This window comes from Neofelis nebulosa, chromosome 12 (assembly GCF_028018385.1).
Source record: "Neofelis nebulosa isolate mNeoNeb1 chromosome 12, mNeoNeb1.pri, whole genome shotgun sequence".
Lineage (NCBI taxonomy): Eukaryota > Metazoa > Chordata > Mammalia > Carnivora > Felidae > Neofelis > Neofelis nebulosa.
The window spans coordinates 65035934-65062193 of record NC_080793.1 but is presented as its reverse complement, the minus strand read 5'-3'; the positions used below and the strand labels follow the sequence as shown (position 1 = coordinate 65062193).

At 39.8% G+C, this 26260-nt stretch overlaps 1 protein-coding gene and 2 pseudogenes across 4 annotated transcripts in view; 1 reads left to right on the top strand and 2 right to left on the bottom strand.

The window, feature by feature from the left end:
• Positions 1–7853: 7853 nt before the first annotated feature.
• On the top strand, positions 7854–9623 carry LOC131490771 (syntaxin-18-like; annotated as a pseudogene).
• Positions 9624–12907: 3284 nt separating this feature from the next.
• Positions 12908–26260, bottom strand: part of SLC35D2 (solute carrier family 35 member D2) — a 57900-nt gene continuing 44547 nt past the window's right edge. For 3 of the 4 annotated variants that reach the window (XM_058695475.1, XM_058695478.1, XM_058695479.1), the window contains 3 exons: positions 15825–15903; positions 14233–14315; positions 12908–13601 (listed from right to left, as the gene is read on the bottom strand). In XM_058695475.1, coding sequence (XP_058551458.1) covers positions 13499–13601; positions 14233–14315; positions 15825–15903 — 265 coding nt within the window. In that variant the 3' untranslated portion in view covers positions 12908–13498. Of the gene's footprint in view, positions 13602–14232; positions 14316–15824; positions 15904–20379; positions 20908–26260 lie in introns of those variants that run through there. The other variant, XM_058695476.1, reaches the window with a different exon arrangement.
• On the bottom strand, positions 15910–20378 carry LOC131491940 (large ribosomal subunit protein eL33-like; annotated as a pseudogene).

The window sequence follows — 26260 nt, the reverse complement described above, 5'->3', positions numbered from 1 at the left end:
ATAGAAGCAGTCACCAAATCCAATCTTAGAACCAATCTCACCCAGTGATTCTTTCCTTTCCATGCCCTGCCATCTCCATGGTGCAGCTCATGGTCTACAAGGCAGCTGGGAGGAAGCCATAGGCTCTGAGAAAGACATTCTAGATGTGCATTTTGGCTCTGTCATGTGAGTTGGACAAGCTCAACTTTCTGCCTCTCAAGTCATTCTTATAAAATTGATTGATAATACTTCTTACTTTGGAGAGTTATTGCGAAGTTTAAATGAAATAATAACATTATAGAAGTGCAGGTGACTAAACAGTGTAGTCCCAACTGTTCATTTAGACATGACAATTAGTAGAAAAGAAATTATAAGGTTATATACCAAAATGTTAACAATGTTTTTCTAGTGAGATGGTGGATTTAAGGGCTTGTTTTTTCAACTTGCATCTTTGGGCTTTTTTATACTTTTTAAATCTCCACAATTAAATCTCCACAGAGAACATGTACTACTTTTATAACTAAAAATCATAAATTTGAAAAAATAAAATTCCACCAAACCTTTAAGAACTAGCTGAGTTGATACTTCCTTTATTAAAACTTTCCAGATCTTCCCATTGGGAGAGATCCTTCTCTGAGCAAGTTACTGAATCACTCTGAGACATGGCTTGCTCAGCCACAAAATAGGGACTAAAACCTTTAAATGAAAAAAATATATACACTATTATGTATATAAAATATACATATATATTATACATAAATATATATTTTATATATTATATATAGATTATATATTACATAGATTTTCAATATATATTTTCTCTATATATATTTTTAAATGTCTGGGCTATAAGAAGTACTTAATAAATGCACTTTTCTTTTTCTGAAAACCAGAAACAAACAAGCAAAGAAAAACAAAAAAAAAACTATGTGAATGTGTTCCAGTAAAATGTAATTTACAAAAACAGTCAGTGGGCCAGATTTGGACTACAGGCCATAGTTTGCCAACTCCTGTCCTAAAGACTTGATAAGATTTGGGGTTCAATTTTTCAGTAAGACTTCTTCATATTCAGTGTTGTGTGTTTCTAGAGGAGATATGTGATGTCCAGTTGTCTCTTTTTCTGACACTAGCAGTCACTGATGATCAATGCCTAGATCCAGTCTTTTTCTTTTTTTTAAGTTTATTTATTTTGAGAGAGAGACAGCACAAGTTGGGGAGGGGCAGAGAGAGAGAGGGAGACAGAGAATCCCAAGCAGGTTCCACACTGTCAGCACAGAGACCTGTGTGGGGTTTGAACCCCTGAAACCATGAGATCATTACCTGAGCTGGAACCAAGAGTCAATGCTTAACTGACTGAGTCACCCAGGCACCCCTAGGACCAATCTTTAATTACGAATTGCAAAATGGTGATATTCTAATTCTATCATTTTTCTTCCATTGTTCTAAAAAAAAAAAGAAACTGAGCTACAGGACTACACTGAACACTGAAGTATAGTTAACACAGAAAAGGTGAAGTAAATGCTTTATTCTTTCTCTTTATTTACTGATTTTAAAGTAATGAATTGGTTCCCTGGTATCCTCCAAGGTGGACCAAAGACCTGGTTGGTTATTTTTTGTGGCTTTTCTGTTTTTTGGGTTTTTTAAAATTTGTTTCAATTGTTTGTAGTTATTATTCTTATCAGTGCTCAAAGTGGCCCAACTTTGGCCAGGGGGGCCTCTTCACATTCACTCCTAGATTCTTTAGGCAAGATTCACAAGACCCCAGCAGTCTTTGCTAGTGTCCATGTTTTTCTAGAATGACATCTTGTCTAGTTCCTGCTTCAGACAAGAAATGTGTTTTTTCTCAAAGAAGCCTGATCTTTTAGTGGAAAATGAGTATCCATCATTACTAAATTTGTCATTATTTCTAACCCTTCTAGGGCAAAACTGGGAACATTTTTTAAGCAAATATACTTCATGAGTCATTCAGAGTTAGGATTATATGAGTTTTACTTAATATCTTTGATGATTTTATATTTGGATTATTTTCATCTGACACTGAAAATCTTGATTCTTTATGTATTGGCTTTCTCCTCTTGGATGTAAATATACTTGTTTCTTTTGTTTTCATTTTTTCAGAGAGTGGATCTTTTTTAATTCTTTATGGTTTAACTTTATAAATGTGTAAAACATTTACATGGCTTCAAAGACAAATTTACAAAAGTAATTACATTTGGGAAAGTCTTGAGTCTATCCTTTTTTAAAATTGAAATATAGTTTACATACAATGTCATATTAATTTCAGGTGTACAATATAGTAATTTGACAATTTTATACATTATTCTTGCTCACCATGGTACGTGCAGTTACCATCTGTTGCCATATAAAGTTACACAATATTTTGGGGTGCCTTGGTGGCTCAGCCGGGTAAGTATCCACCTTTTGGTTTTGGTTCATGTCATGATCTCACGGTCCGTGGGATCGAGCCCCACCTCAGGCTCTGTACTTGCAGTGTGGAGCCTGCTTGCGATTCTCTGTCTCCTTCTCTTTCTGCCCCTCACCCACCCACACAGCCTCTGTCTCTCTCAAAATAAATAGACTTAAAAACATTTTTTAAATTTTTTTTCAAAAAGAAGTTATTACAATATTATTGACTATATACCCTATTCTTCTGGATCACACATATCCTGAGCAAGTAAATGCCTTTTGGGATCCCAGTTTTACGGAGAGATGTTCTTATACCAGACTCTTCTTGAGTCAGTTTTTGTCCCCACACAATCAAAACTGACACTCAAAGTCACTCCATTTAACTAATGTGGTTTCAGTGCTCAATATACTTCTCTAGACTGAAGCTTACTCCCACAGTGGAATATTTTGCTGTCTTGGTAGCTTTTGATGCTTTTAATAAGATTTTTAAGAATATATCTTCCTATACCCACAAAAAACAAGACTGAAAATCAGACATTTTGTTGAACAAAAGAAACCAGACATCAAAAAGTACTGCACTAGTTATCTATTTTGTAGGAAAATTAAGCCAAAACTTAGGGCCTTACAACATTACTTATTATCTCATGCTTTCTGTGGGTTAGGAATCCAAGCATGGGTTGGCTGGATGTCTCTGGCTCAAGGTCTTTCACAGGCTGCAATCAAAGTACAGCCATGACTGCAGTCATATCAAGGCTCAGCTCAGAAAAAATGCATTCCAAGTTCACTCATTTTTGTTGCCTGGATTAAGTACACACACACACACACACACACACACACACACACACACACACACAGCTGTTCCTTGGCAGGTGGGCCTCTCCATAAAGCAGCTCACAAAATGGCAGTTTGCTTCACCAGGTCAGGCAAGTGAGTAGAGTCAGAGAGAGAAAGATAGAAGCCACACTCTTTTATGATCTAGTCTTGAAAGGAACATCACATCACTTTTGCTGTATTCTGTGCATGAGAAGCAAGCCCACATTCCAGCCACATTCAAAGGGAGATTATGCAAAGATGTAAATATAATGAGGTAGGGATCATTGAGATCCACTTTGGAAGCTATCTACCACATGTACATACTATAATTATGCCATTTATAAGAAGTTCAAGAACAGACAAATCTAATCTTCAGGAAATTATTTAGAACACTGCTTTCTTAGTAGAAGTGCAGGATTGACTGGTTAGGGTCATAAGCAACTTTTCTAGGTTGATGAAGATGTTCTATATTTTGTTAAGTGTATGTGTTTCATGGAGTATGCTATTATTAAAACTCATTGTACTGTACACTTAAGGACTGTGTAATTACTGCATGTAAATTATACTTCAATTTTAAACAAATGTTATCCTACAATTAATGGGCAGAGGAAAGATGGGGGTGGATAACTTAGCCTTCCATATTACCAGATATGGAAGCTGCAGCTCACTTCTGTACTTGATTTTGAACCAAAGTTCTCACCTTTACTTCACAATATTAAAAAATATATTCCAAGGCGCCTGGATGGCTCAGTTAGTTAAGTGTCCAACTTCGGCTCCGGTCATGATCTAGTTGTTTGTGAGTTTGAGCCCGTGTTGGGCTCTGTGCATCCCATGATTTATTTATTTTATAGCTGGAACTTTGTACCTTTTGACCTCCTTCACCCACCGCCACCCCACCCCTCTAGCAACCACCAATCTGTTCTCTATAAAGAAATTATTTTTTAATATTTATTTATTTATTTTTGAGAGAGAGAGAGAGAGAGAGAGAGAGAGAGAGAGAGTGGCGGAGGGGCAGAGAGAGAGGGAGACAGAGAATCTGAAGGAGGTTCTGCACTGTCAGCACAGAGCCCAATGCTGGGCTTGAACTTACAAACTCCACAAACCTTACAAACAGTGAAATCATGACCTGAGCCAAAGTCAGATGCTTAACTGACTGAGCCACACAGGTGCACCTATAAATAAATTATTTTTTAATGTTTATTTATTTATTTTTAGAGAGAGAGAGAGAGAGAGAGAGCACATGCACAAGATGCGGAAGGGAAGAGAGAGGGAGAGAGAGAATCCCAAGCAGGCTCCACGCACAGCACAGAGCCCAGTGTGGGGCCCAGGTCCCACGACTGCAAGATCTTGCATGACCTGAGCAAAAATCATGAGTCTGACACCCAATTGAGCCAATAAATACATTGTTTTTAAAGCACAATAATTAGTAACAAAAAAATTTCCCTGCCATACATATCTAGCAACTCTGCCTGGGTTAGACACAGATAGTTTGAAAATGGGCCTCTGCAACTAGGATCAAAAACTCAAATGCCTAAGGCCTGGCCCAGATAGGAGCCCAAAGGAGGCTCCAGGTTCAGGACATAATGTTGAGCCCAAAGGAGGCTCCAGGTTCAGGACATAATGTCAAGGCCAAAAGCCAAAGAACACCTTGAGGTAAAAGACGTAAACAGAAAATTAAATACAGAGGAAATACAATGAGTGTGCAATTGTGTGGGGTAATATTTAACCGCCTACATCATTAGAAATGCAAATTAAGTGAATAAAATACTACATTTATGTAAATTATTAAGTAGAACTTGAAGCTGTGGCTCAGAATTCATGAGGATGCAGTAAAACTGAACTTTTCCCTCATGTCCTAGTGGTGGTAGATTAACTGGCAAATGTTTTTGACATGCACTATAAACAAAGCAGGTCTGGGGCACCTGGGTGGCTATAGGTTAAGCGTCTGACTTCAGCTCAGGTCATGATCTTGCGGTTCCTGGGTTTGAGCCCTGCGGTGGGTTCTGTGCTTCAGATTCGGCATCTACCTCTCTCTCTGCCCCTCCCCTGCTTGCACTCTGTCTCTCTCTCTCTCAAAAATAAATAAACATTAAAAATATATTTTTTAAAATAAACAAAGCAGCTTAGTGGTTGTCTAGGGCTAGGGCTATGATTAGAAATTGACTGGAAATGGGATGAAGGCTCTTTCTGGGGTGATGATGGATACATTCTCAAATTATTTGGTGATGGGTGCACAACTCTATATATTTACCAACAAATCAGTAAACACTTGCAATTGGTAAATTTTATGGTATTTAAATAATACCTCAATAAATCTCTGTTTTAACATTGACAGAGCTAGGATGTAAACCCAGGCCATCTGATTCCAGAAGCCACCCTCACACAGCTAGTGCCTTCCTATACAACCATAACAAGAGAATAATATCGCAGTTGGAAAATGCAAGTCATCTAGATGTCAGCAATTTCCTCAATTGGTTTCCTAAATAAAACGCACAGTACTGGACCATTCCATTCAAAATTACATACATGGTAACACTATCCGCTCCCTGCTCTTCAAGCCAATACCATACCAATACCTCAAGTCTGAAACAGGAATGCATGAACAACTCAGTCTAGAAGAGTTGCCCAAAAGGGAAGTCCCCAATCCCCTGGGGAGTTCTGAAAAAAGAAATTACCACCCTCAAGCAATTTTCAGTATCCCTAAAAAGTCAATTGCACAATAACATCCCATCACAAAGCTGTAAGGGCTAAGAGAGAGCATAGAGTACAGTCTACCAAATGTGGAACTTCCATTATTCTCTCCATGGAGTCAGGACACATGACTTTCCTAGCATCAGTGTGCGATAATATGCATGGAGTATTGCCAAACCAAACCTCAATGTTCAGAGTTTTACTGGGGCTTCATTACATAGACATGATTGATTGCCCATATGGCTGATGTCAGTCTCCAGCCTCCCCAGGCCTCACCCAGGGTCCCCACCCTAAACCACATTGTTGGTCTTCCTGGTGTGGCCAGCCCCCATCCTAAATCATACTGTCAGACTATCCAGTATGACCCAGAGACACGAGGCAAACAATAACATTTCTATCAGGCATAATATTCCAAGGGCATAGAATTACCTAGAATCCAAGGGCAAAGGCCAGACATCTTTTTGTGTAAGGTCAAATTCTTCACTGCACAGACTGCCTCTTCTGGGCACACTGTCTGAGCCACTACTCTGAATGCTGGGCAAGGTGGTAGCCTCTGGTCTTGTCTGCTTGCCTCTCCCTACATCACACCTCTGCCCTATGATCAAGTTGGGGCAGGGTGATTGGGAACCCAATATTCTTGGCTTCCACACCTGGGTCGACCCTCCATCCTATGGGTGAGGGGTAGTAAATGGAGGCCCTTTCCATCTGCTGAACTCACCAGGAATTGCACCTCTTCTACTTGGAGAAGAGGAGAAACAATGGCGGCCTCCCCTCCTTGTCAGATATAGTAACCCTTGATTGGGAGCAGAGAAGAGAGGGAGCCCCATCTTCTTAGCCACACCTTAGCCCATCTTCTTGATGGATGGAGCTTCCAACAAGCTGAGCTGAGGAAAGGGAAAGGGAGAAAGTGTCAAGGCTCAAATGCCACATTCTCAGTGTTCTTGCCAAGTTTATTAGGCTTTCTTGAATCAATGTTTCCTCATTTGCTACATGCCCTTAGGATAGTTTCCAGAGACCTTAAATGGTTGTTTTTTACAGTTTTCTCTACTTTTGTGTGTTTCACTGAAGAGTGGGTCCACAAAGCTCCTCACACTGCTGCTCCACCTTTGCATAGACCTTCAACATTATACTCCAGGTAAGCAGTCACAGGATTTGAAGAACAAGGTTCTGTACTGTGACACAATTGAGGATCCGCATTTCTGTTCTGATGTTCAAATGAGGAGGATATGGCAGTGAAGCCTAGCTGCCCTATTCCCATTGTCGGTCCCTCTCTGCTTCTCTCTCCTGCTCTCACGCTGGCCCTCCAATTGCAGACAACTGACCACCACTGGCTGAAGGATGACCGCCCCCCCCCCACCAGCTGGCAGATACAAGATACCTCTCCTAGGTACCTCTACACCCATTTGGACAACAAACCACCACTGGTAGAAAGGCCAACAATGTAACAATTTCCTGAGAAAACATAATCTGGAAATTTCTCTTTCCCTCTTTGGCAGGGAATCCTTCCTTTTTCTCAGTGCCATGGACCACAGCAGTAGCTTAGGGATGGTTACAGCCTCCTCCCCTAAATAATGGCTTTAAATGCCTAGAATAAAATACATAAAATTATAAAGGAAACCAATTTCCAAAAAAAAGTTACATTTTCTAAATATGATGTACTAAAAATATGCTTCTTTATGAACGTATTAAACATCAAGAATGAGTGGAAGGTCTGATAACTTAGAATCCTCAGCAGGGCATAAATGATTTTTCTGCAGAAAGTGTAAGGTGATCTGAAAATATCTCCACTTCCACTGGTAACAAAATCAGAAATACAGCTAATACTACATTGTTTTGTCTACATTTTCAAATGAAAAATGCTAAATTTTGGTTAGGGAGCATCAGGATGTATTCTTTCCCTATCCACATTCACCAGCCCCCTAAATCCTGTGAATCCCTGTCTGAGAACCACCAGTACTAAAAGTATGGCCTGGACCAATAGCCTGGGATGGTGCTTCTCAAATCACCTGGGTCAAAATGCAGATTGTTTGTGTGCACCCCGACATTCCGAATTTCTGACAAGTCCCCAGGTAACGCTGATGTTCTGGTCCAGGCTGTGGAGAAAAGGCTCGGAGGCTTATCACAGGGGGAGTGGAGGTAAGAGTCAGAAGGCACACAGACAGTATTTCCTGACCCTGACCATCTGCAAGGGTGCCTTGGGGTTTCCTGGCTTCATCCCAAGGGGCATGCTTTCTTTTTTCCATGTATTTCAGTATCTTATGACAGAAAAGAAACAGAGATTCTGAACTGCTGGGCACTCTCAGCTTCATGAAAGGTGCCACGGAGCAGCAAGTACCGGTCACCTAGGCTGTTAACCCTCACCAAGTCCCAGCACCCAAAATGGATGCACGAGCACACGCATCCATTCACAGAAAGCAACAATGATTCACAAGTCCAAGTCACCAAGACTTTCAAGTTGAAGTGGTCTTCCACCTTCGTCCTCATCTGATAAATTCCTAGCCATCCTCCCAATACACCTTCTCTGTAGAGCAACACTCTCTCCAGAGTTCTTCCCCACCACAAATAGAAATAAGAATGGTAACAATAATAATCACAACAGTAACAAATTTTATTGGTCACTAGAGGCCAAGTAATGAAACATTCTACAGGTGTTATCTCATTGAATTCTAGAATAACCCTTAGAGGAAGTGCTGTCTTCATCTGGTGGATCGGAATGGCTGTGGGTTGAGGGGAAACAAAGGCCTGTGGCCTCTAGCTCGGTGCCTTGCATACCTGCTCTGTGCTGGCACTGACTGCACCCAGCTGGTCACCACCCATGCGCTTCTGTCCTGCATAAGCTTTTGCACACTGGCAAACTGAGAAGTTATCTTCTGGAACACAGGACAGATTACATTAATGCTTATAGCCACATCACGTCTGGGTGTGAGAGGATGACACATATCAGATAGACCAGGGTGCTCAGACATTCGTGAGGATCTGCTCAGAAGCAACTCAGCAACTTAAGACACAAGCCCACAAGGAGATACATTTCCAGCAAGCACAGGAGTGCTGTTTCAGTGTGTTGCACCACGGAGCCTGCTTGGGATTCTCTTTCTCTCTCTGCCCCTCCCCAACTGCTCTCACATTCTCTCTCAAAAATAAATAAACTTAAAAAAAAAAAAAGACTATGTAAACTTTACTCAGAACAAAGAGCCACTAGAGTTAAACGAGCAGTGATGAGAAAAGATCATGCAAGTTGGAACCAGAACCAAATACAAAGACAAGAGAATTTATGTCTTCTGAGAAAGTTTCACAGAATCCTTCAAAAGACTATGAAAAAAAAAAACCTGTCACTGAGGAATACCCAAAATAGACTCCGAACAAAGCACAACCTGAATTGAGCATGTGGGGAGATGGCAAAGGGGAAGATGAATTATCCCCAGAAGAAATACAAATGTTTGAACAAGAAAATCAGTGCCTCATTGGTGAAGAGAACAGCCTGTTTGATGAACTGGGGTAAATCAAAGGAATAGTGGTTGAAATTTCCAGTCTCTAAGAGATAGTCACAGACAAGGGTTTACAACAAGAAGCTGAAACTGTAGGCATTCACCAATGGGTTACAGAAGTAACTGAGGATATCAAGGAAAGCGATGAAGAGCAGCCCTTAAGAAAAATGCTGGCTTCCAAGTGTGGGTGCTCTTCTTCTGGTGATGTGCTCCTTCTCCTTGCTCTAACTTGATATGCACCCACCATAGTCTAGGCAACTGCTATGGTGGGTGCTGCCCCATTACTCCTGGCACACGGTATGCTGTCCTGGGTCTCCAACATCAGAGTGTGGTTTGTGACCACATGTTATCCCAGAGCCACTGGGGGGAGGGAGGCTGAGATAAATATGTACTCTCACAGAAGGTACACCAAAACCTGTGGTTTTAAGCTTATTTTGTAGCTGAAAAACAATGAACACAAATTGAAAAGAAAGGAGAAAATTAAGTGCAAATGATTGTGCAAAAAAAAAGTAACTAAAGACTATGAAATTATGGACATTTGTACCTTCACTATTTTCCTGAGGGCACAGAAAAATATATATAGAACACTTCTCTAAACTAGGTTCTATTCCCTAAGAAAACTCAGCTGTCCAAAACTCTAGTGCCTCTGTATTTGAGATACATTTAATATGCAGGAAAAATATTAAAAGAGCAGGAAAAAGTCTAAGTTAACAAATGGTGTCACTGTTATTTGCAGTACAACAGCTAGGAGTAAGCAAAATATCAAAGATATTAGTTTATTTTCTTTGTCCCACCCAGAGTGGCTTTTACAACTTCTTCAATAAGAAAAGAGAAGTCTGAAGATCTGGGGCATTAGGCTGCATTTCCCCTTTAACCTCCTTGAGGCTAATGAATCCCTTTTGCACCACCTCTCTGCCACCCAGCTTCCTCAGCTAATCTTAATTCCAAAGCCAGACCGAGCTCCCACCAACCCCACAGCTGGAGAATCTGGGTCTTTAAAGGTACTGTGGAAATTGCTAATTTCAACCCAGCTACGAGGGCTGCTGAGCTGCTCTTAGGGTGCCCTCTGCTGGCCATGCATAGAAGCAGGAGAAGACACCTCCATAGGAAGGTAAAAAAAGGGTCATATAAAAAAAGGCCAAGAAAAGTACTCAGGGTGATTACAGAAGAAAAAAAAAAAGTAAATAAGAACATCCAGGAGGCATCCCAACTATGAAAACAAAGGATTAATCATTTTAAGAATAGAAAAACACAAAATCATCTTCCTTTAAGAATTCTGAGAATGAAAATCAGAAAAAACATTTTGAAAGAAAGCAAAAACTTGCTACTTTTGGTTTTGTCACTGAAAACATGAGTTGATGTTTACAGTTGATGTTTTCAAATCTTAGCATTTTTGGCCTCTGGGTTTCAGAACTGGTGTTCATGACACAAGAAAGTGTTACAACAGCTTGGGAGCCCTAAAGGTCAGACTCTAGGAGCCTTTTAAAAGGAAAAGGGAAACAATAAAGGACTCTCGCAACTCAGCAACAACAAAACAAACAACCCAATTCAAAAATGGGCAAAGGGTTTAAATAGATTTTTTTGAGAGAGAGAGAGAGAGAGAGTGCCAGTGGGAAAGGGGAAGTGGGAGAGAGAATTCCAAGCAGAGTCTGATGCAGGGCTCGATCCCAAAACCCTGGGATCATGACCTGAGCCAAAGTCAAGAGTTGGAAACTCATCTGACTGAGCCACCCAGGTGCCTCAAATAGACATCTCTCCAAAGATACAAATGGCCAACAACAGCAACAGAAAAAAACATTCAATATCACTAAAAATTAGAGAAATACAAATCAAAACTCTTAGGTAGGAGATAACTACCTCACACCCATCAGAATGGCTACTACAAAATAAACAATAATAACAACTGTTAGACAAGACATGGAGAAATTGGAACTTCTGTGTGAATGTAAAATGTTGCAGCAGCTGTAGGAAACAGTAAGGGCACCTAAGCCATGGGGTTTGGAGAGCTCCAGGTTGGTAAACACATCGATGTGTGGGAGGGTGGTGCACCCAGAGAGGGGATGGATGCACCAAGCCCCTTCCCACACACCTTTTCCTACGTATCTCTTCTTTCTGGCTATTCCAGGGCTGTATCCTTTATAATAAGCCCTTAAGAGAGAGTAAGGCACTTCCTCTGGGTTCTGTGAGCCATTCTAGCAAACTGTGAAACCCAAGGAAGGGGGTATGGAAACTCCTGATTCATGGCCAGTTGGTCAGAAGCACAACCTGGGACTTGGGATCAGCATCTGAAGTGGGTGGGGGCAACCTTGTGGGACTGAGCCCTTAACCTGCGGGGTCTGCGCTAGCTCCAGGTAGTTAATGTCAGAATTGAATTGTAGGACACCCAGTTGGTGTCCAGAGAATGGGAGAATTCCTTAATATGAGGTCAACACCCCACACATTTGATGTCAGGAGTGTTATGTGTACAAAGGAAATAAATTTTAATATCCAAAAGAATGGAAATCAGGGTCTCAAAGACACATCTGTACTCCCATATTCATAGCAGAATGATTCATAAATAGCCAAACGTCCATTGACAGACAAATGGATAAGCAAAATGTGGTATACCCATCCATATGAAGGAATATAATTCAGCCTTAGAAAGGAATTCTAACACATGCTACAACATGGATGAACTTTGGGGACATCAGTTAGCCTAACTAAGGTAAGCCAGGCACAAAAAGACAAGTACTGTGCAATTCCACTTATATACTTAGAGTAGTCATATTCAAGAGACAGAAAGAATGGTGGTTGCCAGGGGCTATGAGGACCTATTGTTTCATGGGTACAGAGTTTCAGTTTTGCAAGATGAAAATGTTCTAGAGATTGGTTGCACAACATGATAAATATACTTAACACTACTGAATGTATACATTTAGAAATAGTTAAGATAACAAATTTTGTGTTGTGTGTTTTACAATTAAAACTAAATTAAAAAAATTTTTTTTATGTTTATTCATTTTCTTTGAGAGAGAGAGAGAGAGAGAGTGAGTGGAGGAGGGGCAGAGAGGGAGACACAGAATCCGAAGCAGACTCCAGGCTCTGAGCTGTCTCAGCACAGGGCCCGATGCAGGGTTCAAACCCAGGAACTGCAAGATCATGACCTAGGCTGAAGTCAGATGTTTAACCGACTGAGCCACCCAGGTGCCCCATCCCAGCTCATTTTTTGATGGAGATAAAAATAACACTCATCCATTCAGGGCTCCTTCCCACACACCACACATCTGGGAGGTTAGACGAGCCTGTGAAGAAATGTACCTTTGGTTAAAGTCCAAGTGATCTGAATGTCAAAGCCCCCTGAACTTAGAGAGATGGGAGAGAAATAAGAGCTACTTAAATGTTAACAGGACACATGGAGTTTTGTTTTTTTTTCCTGTTGAGTTATTTTACAAGTTTTTTCCAGCATGAGCCTTAAAAGGAAGATCACCCTTGAAGGCACAGTGAATAATTGACTACCTTTCTGCCTATCTCCAATAATGGAACAGTATCAGACGTGAGTATAAATTATTTTTTATTTTACTTTGATGACTGGGAAAAGATACCAACATATAAAATGAAATCAGAGCTAACAAATAACTTGGAGCTAACTGGCTAACTTTATTAAAATAAAGACAAGTCTGCTTAAACTGAAAAAAAAATGCTCTCACTGGCACTTTGCTTTGGCTGGGACCTTTGAAATTAAGGCCAACGTGCTGATAATAATCACACCATCGACCTTTCCCCTCCTCTTAGCACACATGGTACTGGCAAACAGCAGCACAAATATTTGGATGGGTCACCAACCGTTCAGTGCTCTGCCTGTGCAAGACCTTTGGAAATAATACATTTAACCAATAGTTACTGTGAAAGATTCACTTTCAGATGGTAAAGCTCTGCCCAAATACATTTCTCAGGGCTGATGAGGGCTCGCCGTGCAGCAGCACGTGAGGTAGATTCTCTCTGCATTTTGCAGACGTTCCTGTGGTGCTTTAAGCAGGGGGGTGAGTGTTGCCCATGACCAGAACATCGGGATCCACATTCCTACATGTGGGAATGCTGCTGCATGTTCCCAGTTTGTAAGCCAGGCTGCGATTCTGCCCCAGATCCTAACTCTTTAAATCCAGAGGGATGCTTTCTTCGTCCACAGATTGTTTAGGGTTTAACTGGCTGCTCAGAGTTAAAAACGAGTATCTCAAGCCCCCTGCCATGCTGAAAGGAGAAAAAAAAAGTGAGAATAAATAAATCTCATAGGTGGTACCACCAGCAATTCCTGACATCTTTATAAGTATAGCCCGCTTAATGTGAAGGGAATTTTTCTCCTCAAGTTTGTGGATTACTTGATGAGAATCACTCCTCTAGAAATCTTTTGGGGAAGAAAAAAAGTAGATCAAATCTAATACAAAACTTTGGAGAGAAACAAATACTTTATTATTGAATAAACTATGCTATTATCTTAAAACAGCGCTCCATGTGTAGGACCCCAAAATTCCTTTCAAAAGTATCTCAGCCACTCCTCCCAATATCCTTAGCGGATGGTGCTCTGACACAGCAGGACATCAGTGAGGCCCACTTCACAAGAGGAAGAAACATAATTTAGGAGACTTTTTTTGTGAGAAAGACACATGAATTAAATTTAGATCTCAGCCCCTTGAATTTTCATTATACACATCCCCATGATCCACATGAAGGAGCATGTCATTCAAACAGATGAACTGAGTGATTTAAGTAAAATTATCTTAGAAACTGAAATGTCAAAACATCTTGCATTCTTTCACTTATAAATCAGACTTTTTAAAACTCATATTTTACTAAAATGAGTTCATTTAGAAATCCCACTTACCAAATATTTAACCCTACAAAGTTTAACACAGAGAAAATGTAGTCTCCACCAACTAACATCCCAATGTAGGCAATGGATACATTCTGCAGAAAGAGAGAGAGGATTAGTCATTTTATTTTACTTTATTAAAGTTTATTTACTTACTTACTTACTTACTTACTTTCTTATTTAGAGGGAGAGAGAGAGAGAGAATGTGAGCAGGGGAGGGGCAGAGAGAGGGAGGGAGAGAATTCCAAGCAGGCTCCATGCTGTCAGCACAGAGCCCAACTTGGGGCTTGATCTCATGAACCACAAGATCATGACCTAAGCCAAAAATCAAGAGTTGGACACTTAACTGACCGAGCCACTCAGGTGCCCCGGATCAGTCATTTTAAAAGTGAAGAATTTAAGGGGCAAATACATGTATATGGTAAAATCTGAAACTAAATATTTTAGCTTTGCTCAGAGACTTTAACTTTGCTCAGAGACTTGTAAGTACATAGGTGTTCACAGAGTGTTGAATGAATAAGTAAAAAACCATTACACATGGCTTTATAAAGAAATAAGGTAAACGATGGCATAATTACAGAACACTGCATCACACACAAAAAAAGATGTGTAAGAGTTGACTTGTCATCAGCTTTTCAGATCCCATCTCTTTACCATCATTGGGTAGTGAATTTTAATCATACTGACCCTAAACTCACACAGATCAGACATCCAGCAAATTCCAAGTAGTGCCCTGCCCTAGGTATTCTAGGAGGGTCTGGGCAGCCAACAGACAAGTCAACTGTTAAAGCAGGCAGTCTTTCTCACTCACTTTATTCATGTGAATAGAGAAACAAAGCAACTGTATGAGAGAACACAGAAAACCCATCCTCTTCTTCAGGACTGTGTGGATTCAAACGCACACACGTAAAACACACCTACGCACAATCCATGAGTTTAGAACCTTTTAAGTGAGCATATACCTAGATTGAAAAACAGTTCTTCACGGGGCTTCCCTTTCTTACACATTTTTTAATGCTTACTTATTTGCTTAATTTTTGTTTGAGAGACAGAGAGAGACAGAGCATAAGAGGAGGGGCAGAGAGAAAGGGAGATACAGAATCTGAAGCAGGCTCCAAGCTGTCAGCAGAGAGCCCAACATGGGACTCGAACTCACAAACCACGAGATCATGACCTGAGCCAAAGTCAGTCGCTTAACTGACTGAGCCACCCAGGCGCCTCACCTGGGCTTCTCTTTCCTAGTCAGCAGGCTCTCCCAGAAAAACAAACCGTACTAACAAGGTACCAAACAAGGTATCTTGCTGAGCGCAGAAATTTGGAATTTTTCTCAGTTTTACGTCATTTTCCCAGACCATCCCCTCTCACCACCCCTAACCTTAAAGTGATAATTTGTCTCTCCTTTTTAAATCAACAAGCCCTCCCTCTGTTTTACAGACTGGGGGATGAGAAGACCTAAGAAAGGATCACCCAGGTGCAGCTGAAAATGCCACAAGCCTCCATGCTCACTATCCCACCCGTTAACAACAATAAAACCAAACTCTGCTTCTATCATGAAGACTGGATTCATGGCTGATTTCCCAATTCCCAAGGTGTCACCCCCTTACCTTGATGGCTCCAACCACTGCCGTAGTGAGGGCTGAATTGTAATAGCTGCACAAAACTGTGGAGTACATCAACAGAAACCTGGGGCAAGGAAGGAAACGCTTGGATGTGTGCCTTACTGTGCTGGGTATAATAACAGATTAAGAAGAGTCCCCGTGTGACCCACCCACAAATGCTTTAAACAAATAAAAAAGAAAAATGTACGATAAAGATTTTATAACCTACATCTAAAAACATCCCCTTTGTAACTCCAAATTGTTACAGGAAAATCGTCCAGTGGTGAATCAGCCAAACTTTCACCCTTAGGTATGCTTTTCATTCTATCTGTGCACTTCCCATTATATTTCCATGTAAAGGGGGGTAAGGACTGGGAAAGTTTTTGTAATGGTCTGAAATCTTTTGTTTAACAACTATGTCACAACAGTGCTCTCTAATGTTCTGTGCATCGGAATCAGCTGGCACACTTTTAACACACAATGATGCCTGACAGAAGTTCTCCTTTGGTTGATTTGAGGTGGGGCCCTTGGCTGCATGCAATATCAAAGCTCCATAGATAATTCTAATGTGCAGCAGCTGAGAACCACTGGTGTTAGAAGGGAAAATCAGGGAAGGGTCACTGGCTTTGGATGAAAAAGAATGAAATTAATGGATCCCACAGCAATGAGACAACAAAAAGAAACAAAAGACATCCAAATTGGTAAGGAAGAAGTAAAATTTTCACTATTTGCAGATGACATGATAATATATAAATTAAACCCAAAAGACTCCACCAAAAAACTGCTAGGACTGATCAACAAATTTAGTAGTATACAGGATACAAAATCAAAATGTATACAAAATGTATAGAAATCTGTTGCTATTCTATACACTAATGAAGCAGCAGAAAGAGAAATTACAACAACAATCCCATTTACAATCGCACCAAAAATAATAAGATACCTAGGAATAAACTTAACCGAAGAGTGAAAGACCTATCCTCTGAAAACTATAAAACACTGATGAAAGAAACTGAAGATGACACAAAGAAATGGAAAGATATTCCATGCTCCTGGATTGGAAGAACAAATATTGTTAAAATGTCTATACTACCCAAAGCAATCTACAGATTTAATGCAATCCCTATAAAAACACCAACAGCATTTTTCACAGAACTAGAACAAACAATCCTAAAATTTGTATGGAACCGGAAGAGACCCTGACTAGCCAAAGTAATCCTGAAAAAGAAAACCAAAGCTGGAGGTATCATAATTCCAGATTTTAAGTTATATTACAAAGATGTAGTCATCAAAACAGTATGGTACTGGCACAAAAATAGACACATAGATCAACAGTACAGAACAGAAAACCCAGAAAGAAACCCACAATTACATGGTCAAGTAATATTCCACAAAGGAGGCAAGAATATACAATGGGAAAGACAGTCTCTTCAACTAATGAAAACTGGATGACAATGTACAAAAGAATGAAACTGAACCACTTTCTTTCACTGTACACAAAAATAAACTCAAGATGGATTAAGGACCTAAATGTGAGACCTAAAACCATAAAAATCCTAGAAGAGAGCACAGGCAGTAATTTCTTTGACACTGGTCATAGCAACATCTTTCTAATTAGGTCTCCTGAGACAAAGGAAATAAAAGCAAAAGTAAACTACTGGGATTACATCAAAATCAAAAGCTGCATGGCAAAAGATACAATCAATAAAACTAAAAGGCAATGTACTGAATGGGAGAAGATATTTTCAAATGATAGATCTGATAAAGAGTCGGTATCCAAAATCTATAAAGAATTTATTAAACTCAACACCCCCAAAATAAGTAATCCAGTAAAAAATGGGCAGAACACATAAGCAAATATTTCTCCAAAGAAGACATCGAGATGGGCAACAGACAGATTAAAAGATGCTCAACATCACTGATCATCAGGGAAATGCAAATCAAAACCACAATGAGGTATCATCTCACACCTGTCAGAATGCCTAAAATCCAAAACACAAGAAACAACAAGTGTTGGTAAGGATGTGGAGAAAAGGGAATACTTGTGCACTGTTGGTGGGAATGTAGGCTGGTGTGGCCACTGTGGAAAATGTGGAGGTTCTTCATAAAGTAAAAACAGAACCACCCTATGATCTAGTAATCACACTACTATGTATTTACCCCCAAAATACAAAAGCACTAATTCAAAGGGATACATGCACCCTTATGTTTATTGCAGCATTATTTACAATAGCCGAATTATGGAAGCAGACCAAGCGTCCATCAAGAGATGAATGGATAATGGCAGTTGTAGAATGGGAGGGATGTCTAGCATATCAGGTATGATTGGTGAAAGGGAAATAGCATTGATTCTGATCACTCTTGGTCAGCTTCTTTCTTTTCTTTCTCTTTCCTTCCTTCCTTTCCTCCCTCCCTTCCTTCCTTCTTCCCTTCCTTTCTTCCCTTCCTTTCTTTTCTTTCTTTTCTTTCTTTCTTTCTTTCTTTCTTTCTTTCTTTCTTTCTTTCTTTCTTTCTTTCTTTCTTTCTTTCTTTCTTTCTTTCTTTCTTTCTTTCTTTCTTTCTTTCTTTCTTTCTTTCTTTCTTTCTTTCTACAAAAATTAGGGGCACCTATGTGGCTCAGTCAATTAAGCTTCCGACTCTTGATCTCAGTGTTGCAAATTCAAATCCTGCACTGGGCTCCACACTGGGTGTGAAGCCTACTTTAAAAAAATTAAATTTAGGGGCAGCTGGGTGGCTCAGTCGGTTAAGTGTCTGACTTTGGCTCACAGTTCGTGGGTTTGAGCCCACAATGGGCTGACAGCTCAGAGCCTGAAGCCTGCTTCAGATTCTCTGTCTCCCTCTCTCTCTGCCCCTCCCCTGCTTGCTCTCTGTGTGTCTCTCCCTCAAAAATAAAAAACATTTAAAAATTTTTTTTTAATTAAAAATAAAAAAAATTACATTTAACAGTTTTGCATTACAGGCTCGTGATTCATGCTTGCTCTAACGTGAAGGTTAAGGTTGTTGTAGAACTTCAAGCTCAGGGGTGCCTGAGTGGCCCAGTTGGTTAGGCGTCCGACTTTGGTTCAGGTCATGATCTAACAGTTCATGAGTTCGAGCCCCACATTGGGCTCTGTGCTGACAGCTCAGAGTCTGGAGCCTGCTTTGGATTCTGTGTCTCCCTCTCTATCTGCCCCTTCCCTGCTCACACTCTGTCTCTGTCTCTCAAAAATGAATAAACATTAAAAAAAAAAGAACTTCAAGCTCAGTGATTTTGAACACTGAAATGTTCATCTGGGATGTAATAGCAATATTCAGTACTGACCATCACTGTTAAAACAATTTTTAGTTTTCCTCAAGTTAGTTATATTGTAGGAGTGTGCCTAAGCAGCAAGTGTGTGTAGGTTAAAACAGTTAAACTTATGTTAAATGATGTTTTTTTTTCTTTCTACACCTTTATTTACTTTTCAGTTAGTTTAAATCCTTGAGGGATACAGCATTACATGGATTCTGTGGTCAATGGCTTTAGCAGGAAGGTTGCTTTGGAATTTGGCACGAACCATGCCACTGCTTCCATGAGCACGAGTTACCTTTCCCCAGATTACTCTGGTTTTATTTGGTTTGCCTTCAGGAGTCACTGTATTGTTCTTTGCTTTGTACACATAAGCATATCTCTTGCCTAAAGAGAATTCAGTTTCATCTCAAGCATAAAGACCTTCAATTTGAAGAAGAGCTGTGTGCTCCCTCTGGTTCCGGAGACCCTGCTTACAGCCAGCAAAAATGGCTTTGGACCACAGCCTTCCAGATATATTTGTCATTTCAGGAGTCCTGTTCCCAGAAGGCCTCCACAGGTTCCAAGATGGCAGAAAGAGCGAAATGTTGCTCTTATAGCACAATATTCTGAAAGCTTTGGATACCTGTTGAGAAATACACTTTTCTGCCAAACTGAAATGTAGGAGCTATGTCTATGATTCAGAGTGAAAACACCTGGCATGTTTGTTAATTCTAACTGTTTGGTTTAATATCCTATAAGGCATGTAAGTGTACACTTGTATTTTTTTTAAGATCTGGGACAATTTTGAAATTTAATACCAATACTGTAGGAGTTTGGTCATGTTGTTTGTATGAGATGCTGAGGCTTTGATTTAAAACTTTCCTTGTATTGTGATTTCCATTAGATGTACTGTACTAAGTGAAATTTATTAAATAAATCTTTCTTTTAAAAACTGGGGAAAAAATGAATGGATAAAGAAGATGTGCTATATACACACATAAATGGAATATTATTCCCCCATAAAAAAGAAAAAGAATGAAATCTTACCATTTGGAATGACATAGATGGAGCTAGAGAGTATTATGCTAAGAGAAATAAGTCAGTCACAGAAAAATAAATACCATATGATTTCACTCGTATGTGGAATTTAAAGAAAACAAGTGAGCACAGGAAAAAGAGAGAGAGACCAAGAAACAGACACTTAACTACAGAGACCAAACTGATGGTTGCCACAGGGAAGGTGGGTGGGGGGATGTGTGAAATAGGTGATGGGGACTCAAGAGTGCATGAGAAAAAGAGAGAGAGAGAGAGAGAGAGAGAGAGAGAGAGAGAGAGAGAGAGAAATTAGTGAATTCCATATGTCAGTGATAATCCTGTACCCTATGACCAAAGTTAATTCACCAGACATTCAATGTTGAGTACTATATTGAAAAGAAAATGACTACAGAACTGTGATCAAGAACCACACAAAAAGCATATATGTACAGGAAAGAATCCAATCAGAAGAAATATGTTCATTTCACTCAAGAAGTGAAGACAATTAGCTGAGGCGTAAGTGGGGTGCAAATTCCATCCACCCAAAAAGAGGGATCATAAGATGTGTTTGATTTTAAAGCTAAACCCCAGTTAGGAGGCATAAGCCTGGACTCCCAGTGACAGAGCAGAGGGAATCAGACTCTTCAGAAAGGGCTCAGCCTGTGTCCCTGTGTCTTAGGGAGCATCTTCCTGCCAGAATTTAGTGCCCAGCCCAGGGTCCAGGTGAGAATCTCCAAACTGTTAATAACAGAATCCGGATCACAAATCTTCAACACAGTAACTGCTTTTGGCCTGAGTATGTTTCTTAATAGGGATAGTAGAGAAAAATATTAGAGATAAAGTACACCAGGCTTTCATGTTAAGAAATAAACTCAATTACAAACTTAAATTCTGTAATCTTCAGAACACCATGTCTCTGTTATTAAGATAATTACCACAATTTGACAAGTTAGAGGACCCAACATCTTGGCCTCTGTGGTTTGAAACTGAAATTTGCAATTGGGATTACACTTGCAATTTTCATTTGAAAGAAGTAAGAAAATCTGAGTCCATCTGAACACAGTATCTGATGTTTAAAAGAAGCTGATCTACCACATTTCTAAGTTTGGTTTATTAGATTTCAAAGAGTTGCTTAGGTGTGTTAAGCAACCTGGCTCATAAGCTTTGTTAGGGCTTTATTAGGGCTTAGAATAGCTGGAGAAAAATCAGGTGAATTGTATTTGTAAATGCAGTTTAAAATGCTTAATTTTTGGGGCGCCTGGGTGGCGCAGTCGGTTAAGCGTCCGACTTCAGCCAGGTCACGATCTCGCGGTCCGTGAGTTCAAGCCCCGCGTCAGGCTCTGGGCTGATGGCTCGGAGCCTGGAGCCTGTTTCCGATTCTGTGTCTCCCTCTCTCTCTGACCCTCCCCCGTTCATGCTCTGTCTCTCTCTGTCCCAAAAATAAATAAAAAACGTTGGAAAAAAAAAAAAAAAAGAAGAGAAAAAAAAAATAAAATGCTTAATTTTTTTTGGTAAATGAGACCAACGTACAGTAAATTGCTTAGGAGGTTTTAATCAGCTAAACTTGAGTTAATAAACCATTAATAAATAATGAAAGTAAATGCTATGTTAATACAAAAATTAGTAACTTTATAAAGAGAGCAACAGTATTCATAAACTGAATTTAAAGGCTTAAAAAAATCTAAGTTTTTTATGTTTATAATTTTCATAAATTCAACATTAATTCACAGCCCCAGGAACTATAAATAATCCTATTCATGCGTAAAATAAAAAGATTAAAAAACTCAATATGATGTTACTGAGTGCCTACTCTGCTAGGTCCAGATAGTAAGAGTACATAACCCACAGCATCTGCCCTGGAGGAGGTGAGTCTAATAAAATACCAGAGATTATAGCACAGAGAAGGGGTCTCACCCAACTTAGCAGATACAGCAAAGTTTCCTGCAGGCTTCCTAAATTAGTACAGACTTAAACCCAAAGCAGTCATAGTTTTTACTTTTATTTTTATTTAAAAATTCCTACCCCAGGGTTCTAATCATGCAACATTTTCTCCATCCTAATTTTAGTGAAAACACCTCCACTTACATTCAGAATTGGAGAATACCTTGGATATAAGATCTCAGTATCCATGAGTGTGGACAACTAGGGCACAAACTCATCAGCTGGGCAGAGCACAGGAGGAGCTCCCCTCTCCAAGGTCTGGAGGAGTCTGAATTAGCCAATGTCCTAAGTAAAAGATGGCCTCTAGACCAAAAGGCTGCACTTCTCAGTATCACCACCAGGTGTCCCCAGAGGGAAGATAAATAGATACACATAGATACATAGACATAGATGTATAGATATATATAGATATATATCCACAAGGATCAAAGTAGTGTATTACAATTTTCTTTCTAAGAAACAATCCTTTCTATATGCAAATATGCACCCTATATAGTCCTTTGGCTAAGAACAAGATTCTAAACTAAAAGAACTTCTATTAACTCAGTACAAAGGAAACCATACCACTTTTAACACTAAAAATGTCAACCTCCACTTGACAGTAGTTTTGCTTTTAGCATCCGTGGATTAACAAAATGCAGATATTTAAAGGCACTGCTGAATTAGCAGCTTCTTGCCATTCTGTATTTTTTAGATCAGATATCATCTATGTACATTTGAAAAATAATAGCACATATATATGATACACATTCAGACAACAGATGCCAACAGTATATTTGAGCTTATAGGTCTCCAAGAGATGGAGGTGCTCACATGGAAACCCTGGAGCAGAACTCCTGCTCCAAGGTTCTTACCATTTCTGAAAATGACACAAAAAAATAACTGATTTACCCAAAATTGTATGGCAAACCGGCGGCAGTCACAAATAGAACACAAATGACCTCGTTTACAACTTGTGCTGGTTATCATTCCATGAATGAGCATATACATAAATTCAACACAAATGTTCAAATAATAATGAGCCACTTTTACAGTCCTTTCACAAACCATAGTGGTACCCTAGCACATTACTCTAATTCCAGATTTCAAAGAATTTCAAGTAATCTCATCTCATCCACCTCTAGTAAGAACACACTCCTACCCAAGCTCTCAGTGGTGTGCCAGGGATGCCAAAATCATGGGATAACTATGGTCCATCCTCCCAAAGCACCAATCTTACACTAAGATTTGATTTGTTGAGAATGTGGGAATATCTGCAGTCTTTAAAGTGCCGTCGCTCCTATGCCCCAGCTATCTGCAGGGTCCTGTTTTCTCTTATCTGTTACATCTTGGTGGGAGAAGTGAAGGTTCAAAGAATAAAACACTTTTTTATCCTGTGATTAGAAAATATTTGATACTTCTGTGTTTTCATTAAGGAATATATTACTGCTTCAGTGGGATCAAAAGATCTGCTACTGGGGCAGAAAGAGACTAGAATAATCACCTCCAAGGCCCAAGGGCTGGGCCAGCCACTGGTATGAAGGAACTGGAGCCTGTAATTTTTCAGCAATATTAAAAAGACTTGCAGAGCGAGCTTTTTAAAATCTAGTTTGTCAACTTAAATTTCAGCCTATATTTTACTTTTGCCTGCATTAAATTATCTTAGGTCCCACAATACAGTTTACCTTCCTGATATAATTAAACTCAATCATATGTTTTATTTACAAACTCCTGATTACAAACAGCATTTTCAAGAGCTGAATCTTTCTACCATAATTCGAAAAAAAATTAAAATCCTCCCCTTTTCACCATTCCATTCATTTAACATATATTTTTTAAGTGTTATAATTCTGTAATTATATTTCAACAGGGTACAGAGGTTTGGTGGTTAGAAAAAGCAAGTTTGAAATGCAAACTTGAAAGAGTGAAAATAAGTAAGAAGCTGAGCATCATAATCCTCTGGAATCAAGGGTTGGGATGCATATGTATGAGCCCTAAGTCATTCCTTGAGCAGGGGCTAAAGAAAAGGGACAGATGAGCCCAGTACCAATTGTTCTGAAAACCAAGAATGTGCTCAGAAGCTTATAATGGCTTCTCTTACTGTGAAAAAATAAGTGATCCAATGCTTTGAGTGAGAAACTTCGAGAAAGGATTTTGAAAAATACACTATGCCAAAATTGGACTTTCCTTCAAGAGCAGTTTCAGAATTAAAATTTGACCCCTGAAGGTAAAGTAGAACTGATCCCTGAACAACACAGAAGCTAGGGGTGCCAACCCCACCCCCCAGTCAAAAATCTAGGTATAACTTTTGACTTCCCAAAAACTTAACTGCTAATAGCCTACTGTAGACCAGAAACCTTACTGACAACATAGTCAATTAACACATATTTTGTATATTATATGCATTGAATACTGCATTCTTACAATAAAGTAAGCTAGAGAAAAGAAAATATTATTAAGAAAATCATGAGTTATTGGGACCTCATCAAGATAAAAAACTTCTGCACAGTGAAGGAAACAATCAACAAAACTAAAAGGCAACCAATGGAATGGGAAAAAAATATTTACAAATGATATATCAGATAAAGGCTTAGTATCCAAAATCTATAAAGAACTGATCAAACTCAGGGAGAAGCCAAGATGGTAGAACAGCATGAAAGTTTTTTGTGTGTCTCACGTCCATGAAATGCAGCCAGATCAACACTAAACCATCCTGCACACCTATAAAACGGATTTGAGGATTAACACAACAATCTGCACAACCTGAACCACAGAACTCAGCAGGTACACGGCATGAAGAAGTGAACTGGGGGAGAGAGAAGCCACAGAGGGAAGGGAGCTGTTTTGCTTGTGGAGAGAGGACACAGATAGGGAGAGAGTTCAGGAAAAGTACCTCCCCTCCAAAAGCAGCTGGAAAGGGGAAAACTGGAAACAGCCACAGGGACTGAACTAAAAAGGGAGAAAGGAGAAAGGAGAGGGTTTAAATTCCATTAAGACTCTATAAACAGGGGGAGCACAGAGTCTGAAACTCCACAGCTCAATACTTGGCGGTGCTCTGGTGGGAAGGGCAAATCCCCAGAAGCAGAGTGGAGTCCGGGAGGTTCTCAGGCCACATGGGGAGAAACGGTTCCACTGCTGGAAGGGCATTTGGTAGAGGCTATGCAGTCACCCAGTCCCAGCAGACCCCAGAGAACAACCACATTCACTGGTGCTGGAGCAAGGTCATTAAGGGTGAAGCCTGGTGCCAGATGTGTGTTGTGATTTTCCATAATCCCTGAAACACTGCTGCTACACGATCACGTGAACTTTTTCTGGGGCAGGTTACCACCCAGTCACAGTCTCTGGGAATCAGCAGCAACACGGTCCCGCAAACATTCCTGGGTGCAGCCGACACTCAGCCATTGCTTGGTGAGACCCTCCCCCAGAGGATCTGAGTGGGTGAAAGCCACAGCCCCTCAGAAGTGAGGGGTTGGGAAACACAGCCACATGTGAGATAAAACTCAGGAAGGAGGTGCGGCCTGACAACCTGATGGCTTGGTCACAGACAGTGTAAAAGCGGGGAGTAGACAGAAGCCGGAGAAAAAGTACAGGTGTGCAGTTGCTCATTGGGGAGAGCACAGAGTTCCAATACTAGAGATTGGGTAGCTGGGTGATGCCATTTTCACCCCTCCTGCACATGCTCATACATATCTACAAGCACCACAACAATCACCCCAGTAATCTAAGCAGCGCCATTTAGTGGAGAATGGAATTGTTGCACTAAGCCCCACCCAACTGGGCCAACCTCGCTCTTCAGGAACATCACAAATCTCTCCGCCTGCCTAGTTTGTGGACTATAAAGTGCTTCATAGTTTGACTTCTAGGGGAAACCAATGTAATTTCAATCATATTTCAGTCTGTTCACGGGTCCATCTATTCAATTTTCTTTTTTTTTCTTTTTCATTTCTTTTCTTGAATACAGAGAGAAAAAAGTTATTTTTATTTTCAATTTTTATAAAAATATTTTTATTTTTTAACTATATTTTTTTACTTTTTTTGTAAATTTTTCAAATTCTATTTTACTTCCATTTCATTTTATTCTATTTCACTGTATTCATTTTCTCAAATTTTTAAACTTTTTTTCTTTTTTTTTCCTTTTTATTCTATCAAGCTCCTTTCAATAACCAGACCAAAACACACCTAGAATCTAGCATCATACATTTGATTTGCGTGTGTTGTTTTTAATTTTTTAATTTTC